Source organism: Lucilia cuprina, chromosome 5 (genome assembly GCF_022045245.1).
Source record: "Lucilia cuprina isolate Lc7/37 chromosome 5, ASM2204524v1, whole genome shotgun sequence".
In the NCBI taxonomy this organism is placed as follows: domain Eukaryota; kingdom Metazoa; phylum Arthropoda; class Insecta; order Diptera; family Calliphoridae; genus Lucilia; species Lucilia cuprina.
In genome coordinates this window covers 43,274,510-43,282,478 of record NC_060953.1, presented here as the reverse complement: position 1 = coordinate 43,282,478, position 7,969 = coordinate 43,274,510, and the positions used below count along the sequence as shown (strand labels likewise).

At 27.7% G+C, this 7,969-nt stretch overlaps 3 protein-coding genes across 3 annotated transcripts in view; all 3 read right to left on the bottom strand.

The window, feature by feature from the left end:
- LOC111681351 (histidine-rich protein PFHRP-II-like) overlaps positions 1-7,969 on the bottom strand; it is a 64,853-nt gene that overhangs the window by 14,249 nt on the left and 42,635 nt on the right. The window lies entirely within an intron of this gene.
- Positions 1,952-2,456, bottom strand: LOC111681333 (pupal cuticle protein C1B-like). Its single transcript, XM_023443081.2, has 2 exons — positions 2,390-2,456; positions 1,952-2,310 (listed from the first exon to the last, which is right to left on the bottom strand). Exons 1-2 carry the CDS (start codon positions 2,399-2,401, stop codon positions 2,059-2,061), a joined length of 264 nt encoding a protein of 87 aa, XP_023298849.2. The 5' UTR covers positions 2,402-2,456; the 3' UTR covers positions 1,952-2,058.
- Positions 7,053-7,544, bottom strand: LOC111681332. The gene is made up of 2 exons (XM_023443080.2): positions 7,492-7,544; positions 7,053-7,423 (listed from the first exon to the last, which is right to left on the bottom strand). The coding sequence occupies exons 1-2, from the start codon at positions 7,501-7,503 to the stop codon at positions 7,115-7,117; spliced, it is 321 nt and encodes a 106-aa protein (XP_023298848.2). The 5' UTR covers positions 7,504-7,544; the 3' UTR covers positions 7,053-7,114.

Genomic DNA, 7,969 nt, shown 5'->3' with positions numbered 1-7,969 from the left:
CTATCTATCTATCTATCTATCTATCTATCTATCTATCTATCTATCTATCTATCTATCTATCTATCTATCTATCTATCTATCTATCTATCTATCTATCTGTTTGTTTGTATGTCTGTCTATCTAACTAACCAACTAATAGAGCCTATGGACAATACTACTTTATTTACGATACCATGGCATGATATAAACCGCTTCAATTACGGGACTGCAACGGTGCATATTCCAGAATTTCATTTTCACTAAATTATTTATATCTTAAAAAATGCCTTTGGTTTAACACAAACAACTATCACGATAATCAACTTTTATCAAACGAAACCACCAACTTATTCAACGATTTAGAATAAAATAACAAAATTTCCAAAAAAACAGTGAAACATTGATTATATTTAAAATTTTGACCAAATAGTTAACATGAAATTCACAAACTCTATAACAAAACTAATTAATATTGAAAACATATATAAGAACAAAACAAGTCGATATTTTAAAGTTCAAACAATAGAACATATCTCGCATTATCTTCACAAATTTGTCTTGATAAAAATGAACAAAAGTTTTCAACAAACACAATTATTTTTTTGCACAAAGGCATAAAACTACGAAAAAAAAAATAAACAAATTCTATAACCCGGAAACTTTAGTTTTTATCACATAACTATCCAGAGTGAGATAAACAAATTAGTGCAGAAAAACCCAAATATTTTAAACGTAGTAATAAAAGCAAACTAAATTTTTTTATTTTGATAAATTTATTATAACATTTTTATTTGTTTCTACTCAATACATGTCTGTCTGTTAGTTATCCCATAGAAATGTTTATTTTTTATATTTTACAAACATTTCGCTATTTATATTTAAATGTACGATATTATTAGTTTATAGTGTCTGTCTATAAGAAATAATTTCAATAATATTTATTTTTAAATTGATCTTTATATAGACTAAAAGAGCTTAAATATGGAATCAATTGCCTTTTGTAAATAAAATTATTTAAATTAGTTGATGTTCTAGAATAATTTAAAAGAAATATATGAATGTTCTTAAAGAGTATTGACGAGAATATTGCCAAGACTATTGAGATTAAAATAGACGAGTATAGTCGAGTTTATAGACGAGTTTGTGGTCAAAACTTGTAGTTTACTTCAAAGTTCAGCCTTTAAATGAGTTCACAGTCCTGACGTTAAATGATTTTATAGTCTAAACTATAGACGAGTTTATAGTGGAAATTTTAGATAAATATGGGGTCTAGAATTTACACTATGGACTAGTATACGACGTATTACTCATCTAAATTATGGAAGAATATATTGTCAAAACTTTAGACGTATTTATAGTCCAGACTGTTGTTGAGTTTTTAGTCGAGACTTTGGACGAGTTTATATTAAATATAATAGACAAGTTTATAGTTCAGATTTTAGTAGAGACTTTAGACGAGTTTATTTTAGATATAATAGACCAGTTTATAGTGCAGTCATTGAATGAGTTTACAGTAAAGACTCGTCTATAATCATGTCTATATATTGATGGCCAAAGTTTCGACTTAAATCACGTCTACTCTGTAGACCTTAAAATAGTGTTGTCTTTAACTTGGTGTTCGTAGATTCTACATAGAATCTTCTTCTAGGGTTTTATGTACTTTTCTTCATAGGCTTGTCGACAGATTCGACTAGTCTCAGCCACATCTTCGACTATAATCTCAAGTGTTTTTTCATCTATATGCTCATATTTCGATTCGATTATTATTAAGAATAAATTCTCTTTTATAGAGTAGTCTCATTAAAGATAAGTTTATGTTGGATATAATCGACGAGTTTATAGTCGATATGGTAGACGAGTTCATAGTCGAAGAAGTCTCGATTTTTAAAACTATTTTTCCAGCAATTCTTTCCCACGGTTTAATACACTCCGAAGACTTTAAATAATTCACCAAACAAAACATAAGGCTTTCAGTTTTTTTTATAAAATTTAAATTTTATTATTCGATGTATTTCTTAAATTAAAATTCAGGTCCTCATATGTGTATATCTCAACACAACATAATCCTTAGCACTAGGTCTAGTGTTTCCAAGCACCATAAGCGGGAGCATAGCTCTTGACAACAGCACCATAAGAGTGATAGACAGGAGAAGCGTGTACAACAGGAGCAACAACAGCAGTGTGTACTACGGGAGCGTGGACAACGGGCACAGAGTAATGAGCACTTACAACAGGTTGTACATAGTGCGAAGAGTAGACTACGGGTGAGGAAGCCAAATAGCCGGGACGGGCAGCAGCAATGGCGAAGAGTGCAGCGAATACCAAGACGATCTTTAAAGGCAAAACAAACATATTTTTTTGATATAATTTAAAACAATTCTTTAAGGATTTTTTTTTTAGTTGGACCTACCAATTTAAACATTTTGTTAAGATTTAGTTTTGTAAATTGAAGTTCTAGACGTTATGTGGGACTTTTAGTGATTGATATGTTGATCAACAGAATATTGAGTTTTTATAGTAAAGTGTTGAAATATTGATATGATGTGCGTTTATTTGCATTAGTTGTTAGTTAAGATACTAACAGGTAGTTACTTTTGTTGTTTTTGTTTCGTTTGTTGATCTTGATAGAGAAAAGTAAACTATTTATAAGTGTTCTTTATTAAGATTTCAAAAACAATTGATTCGTTTGCTCTAACAAATTTAACAAAATTAAGTTTGAATGTTTTTAGTTATTAATGCAAATTATAGTTCTTAATACAATTAGAGACGAGTTTGCAGTCGAATTCACAGACTAGTTCATAGTCTAGAATTTAGACAAAATAATAGTCCAAACTATAGACGAGACGATAAGAGAGACTTTATTCTTAATTAAAATCGGAATTTAAAATGAGCTTATGGATAAAAAACACACGAGATATTATAGTCGAAATTATGGACGATACTAGTCGAAATTGCAGGCAAGCCTATAATCAAAACTACATACCAGACCAGAAGAAGTTGAAGTTAAGTAGAAGTTAAAGGCGAAACTATGATCAAGGAAATAGAGTAGATCAAGATCGAATCTATGATTACGAATTTACAGTAAAGTCGATTCTATGATCAGCATATTAGACGAGATTTTAGTCGAAATTTTGGACATTTTTACAAATCCACAGAATAAATTATAGTCAAAATTATAGACGAGACTATAAAGACGACTTAATTCTGAACTGCTACACGAACTTAAGATGAGCGTGTAGACGAAAAAACTCTTCTTATTACAGGCAATACTAGTCGGAAGTATTGACAAGCCAATAATCGAAACTATATACCAGACTAGAAGAAGTTATTGGCGAAACTATGTTCAAGAATGTTGACAAGATTAAAGTCGAATCTATGAACAGGAAATTAAAGACAACACTATTCTATGGTCTACAAAGTAAAGGTTATTTAAGTTGAAACTTTGGGCATCAATATTCGATCATGAGAGTAGATGAGATTATAGTCAAAAACTATTGACACTAATATATGCAAGATTATAGTCAAATTTGAATACGGTTTTCGGAACTAAAGATAGAACTTTAACTTTGAGACTTCATTAGCTTTTAGTCGAAACTTTTCACGAGACTAGATGTTATAGACAAAACTTTAAATGAGATTATAGTTTAAACTTTAAACGATAATTTAATAATGAGGCAATAGTTTAGAAAAGCACTTTTGAGGTCATATTATATAAGACAAAGTTAATGAGAATAGACGAGTTTATAGTCGAATAAAGGGATATAGTAAGGACTACTAGCAACACTTTTGAGTTCATATTATATGAGGCAAAGGTTATGAGAGTAGTTGAGATTATAGTCGGAACTCTAGATACTGATTTATTCAAAATTATTAACGGAACTTTTGAGCTAACATAATACGAGAATATTTCCAAGACTTAGGCGAGGGTGCTTCCATAAATGTTTATCCAGTTAGTTTAGTTTCTGCTTATTTGCCAAATTCTCTTTTATGTTTTCATTCAATAGTTTTGATAACATTAAATGAATGATTCATTTCAATTTAATTATTAATAAATGTTATTGTGTTTTATTTAAAAGTTTATAAAACAATATAAATTAAACAATAATATGAAAATTAAAGAAGACCTGTTATTAGTTGCAGAAAACTGCATATAAAAAAATAGGAAATTGAAATATTTTCTATAAATACTTAAGAAGAATTTGTTAAATATGTCAATCAACGAAATCTTTTCCTAAAGAAAATTGCTCTAGTTTAAAATCAAAGTCTCCTTAAAAAAACTCTACCAAAATGTTCAAATTTGTAAGTAAAATATCAAAAAAATTTAAATTCTTTCTATAACATGATATTTCTGCTTCTAAAGGTTGTCTTGGTATTTGCTGCTCTATTCGCCATTGCTGCCGCTCGTCCTGGCTATTTGGCTTCTTCACCTGTAGTCTACTCATCCTATGTTCAGCCTGTCGTTAAGGCTCATTACTCTGTGCCCGTAGTTGTCCACTCGCCTGTTGTTCATTCCATTGCTACACCTGTAGTACACTCAGCTCCTTTGGTCCATGCTGAACCTTTGTATTTAACTCATGGTGCTTCTGCTTATGGTGCCTGGAAAAACTAAGTCAATATAGAGCATGAATCTATATAAATTATTCAACTATTAGAACTGATTATTATGTTTTAAATTTGTTAATAAAATATATCGATTTTTTCGAAATCATAAGAAATATTGATTTCCATTTAGACGACTTATTCATAAACTACATGAACTACATGAAGTTAAAATTACTTTATAATTATTCGATATAGATATTTGTCAAAATTTATTGCCAAATCTTGTGGCTTTTTATTTAGCTATTGACACCATAAAAACATATAATTTTTTTAATATATTAGCAAATTGCCCTCATTTTAAAGCCGACTATTAAATTTTACTACTTCACACAAAATAAATTATGCAAAATAATATATCGTTAAATGTGTTTTAGATTTTAAAAACTGTATTTAAATTATTAAGTTGCTTCCGTTGTCTGACATTGCTGCTGCTTGCCATCAAGACTTTTGCGATAGAAAACCGAGAGATTCATTATCGTACTAAGATCTTACTTGTGGATTTAAGAAATCTCCCTCTACTTAGTCTAGACCTGGATAACTTTTCATGGTTGCAAAGAATGCCGCCAGTCCCAATTTATGTGGAGGCCACAGAAAATTGGGAACTCTAGATGTATCAAGATTATCACATCCGTTTTTAGACTTCTGATACCGGGAAATCCGATCAGCAATTAGTTCAAATCAAAGCAGGTCCCTTTCTCACAAAATATGTAGTCCTTCCCCTCATTGTTATTTTTACCTGGTGCCCAAAGTGAGTTTATGTCAGAAGATCCAATATTTTCTATAAAAAGAAAAATTTTTCGAAAATTTTCTATGAAAAATTTTCAATAAAAAGAAACTTGATCGAACATTTTCAGTAAAAAGAAATTTTCTATAAATAAAAAAGTTATTCAAAAAATTTCTATAAAAAGAAAATTTAGCGAAAATTTTCTGTAAAAAGAGAAATGATAGAAAATTTTTTATAAAAAGAAGATTTCTTGAAAATGTCCTATAAGAAGAAGATATATCGAAAATGTTCTATAAAAAATAAAATTATCGAAAATGTTATATAAAAAGAAAATTGTTCGAAAATGCTCTATAAAAAGAAAATTTATCGAAAATGTTCCATAAGAAGAAGATTTATCGAAAATGTTCTATAAAAAGATGATTTATCGAAAATGTTCTATAAAAAGAAGATTTGTCGAAAATGTTCGATCAAAATAAGATTTATCGAAAATTTTCTATAAAAAGAAAATTTATCGAAAATTTTCTATAAAAAGAAAATTTATCGAAAATATTCTATAAAAAGAAGATTTATCGAAAATTTTCGATAAAAAGATTTATCGAAAATTTTCGATAAAAAGAAGATTTATCGAAAATTTTCGATAAAAAGAAGATTTATCGAAAATATTCTATAAAAAGAAGATTTATCGAAAATGTTCTACAAAAAGAAGATTCATCAAAAATTTTCGATAAAAAGAAGATTTATCGAAAATTTTCGATAAAAAGAAGATTTATCGAAAATATTCTATAAAAAGAAGATTTATCGAAAATGTTCTACAAAAAGAAGATTTATCAAAAATTTTCTATAAAAAGAAGATTTATCGAAAATTTTCTATAAAAAGAAGATTTATCGAAAATTTTCTATAAAAAGAAGATTTATCGAAAATTTTCTATAAAAAGAAGATTTATCGAAAATTTTCTATAAAAAGAAGATTTATCGAAATTTTCTATAAAAAGAAGATTTATCGAAAATTTTCTATAAAAAGAAGATTTATCGAAAATTTTCTAAAAAAGAAGATTTATCGAAAATTTTCTATAAAAAGAAGATTTATCGAAAATTTTCTATAAAAAGAAGATTTATCGAAAATTTTCTATAAAAAGAAGATTTATCGAAAATTTTCTATAAAAAGAAGATTTATCGAAAATTTTCTATAAAAAGAAGATTTATCGAAAATTTTCTATAAAAAGAAGATTTATCGAACATTTTCTATAAAAAGAAGATTTATCGAAAATGTTCTAGAAAAAAGATTTATCGAAAAATTTATATAAAAAGATTTATCGAAAATGTTCTATGAAAATATGATTAATCGAAAATTTTTTATAAAAAGAAGATTTATCGAAAATGTTCTACAAAAAGAAGATTTATCGAAAAATTTTTATAAAAACATTTATCTAAAATGTTCTATAAAAATAAGATTAATCGAAAATTTTTTATAAAAAGAAGATTTATCGAAAATGTTCTACAAAAAGAAGATTTACCGAAAATTTTCTATAAAAAAATTTATCGAAAATTTTCTATAAAAAAAATTATTTATTTATTTGTATGTTATTTTGACTCAAGTATGGCAATTACAGGGAAAGTGTCCTTGTACATTCTAAAGAGTATTCTTTCTACCGACTTTTGTATTCAAAAATTTGAGAAAAATTAATTATATTTTTCTTTTCGTTTTTATTATTATTTTTTCCTTAATTTAAATAAAAAAAATTTAATAAATTTAAATAAAATCAGTTCATTTTTATCAATTCCTTAAAAATTAATAATTTATACTAGAGTCTATTTCTTCCAGGCACCATAAGCGGGAGCATAACTTGACACAACGGGTACCGAGTGGTACAAGGGAGAAGCATGTACAACGGGAGCAGCATGCACAACGGGAGCAGCATGTACAACGGGGGTAGAAACAACAGTCTTTACAACTTGTGTGTGGACTACGGGTACAACAGTCTTGTGGACAACAGTCTTAACGACAGGTACGGAATAATGGACGGGTTGTACATAATGAGAAGAGTAGACAACGGGAGAAGAAGAAGCCAAGTAGCCAGGACGGGCAGCGGCCAAAGCAAAGAGAGCAGTGAAAACGAACTGTAGATAAAAGAAATAATAGTTTGAGTCAATGTGTGAATAGAATAAAGGATATTTTTTAAACTTACCAATTTGAACATTTTGTTTATGTTATTGTTAGAAAAGTTAAGTGTATTTGTTTTGATTAGCTTTAACTGATTGATAAGTTTAGCTAGAATGTGTGTAGTTTTTATAGTAATAGTTTGGTTGTGAGATTTTTTCGTCTACGCATAATATAAGAAAACATCTAACAAACATCTAATATAACTGGTATTATGTTTTGTATTTTTTGCTTTTATTTTTTATTGTTTGTTTGTATAAATAATGAGTTTTAATTTTACTGAAGTGAAAAAATATATGAAAATATGTTGATGACAAATCGCAGTTTAATTATATATGTAAAACCCATACCTTAGGAAGGTGTAATGTTAGAATTTATTCGTATCTCTACAACGTAATTATCTATCTATCTCTCTATCTAACTATCTATCTATCTATCTATCTATCTATCTATCTATCTATCTATCTATCTATCTATCTATCTATCTATCTATCTATCTATCTATC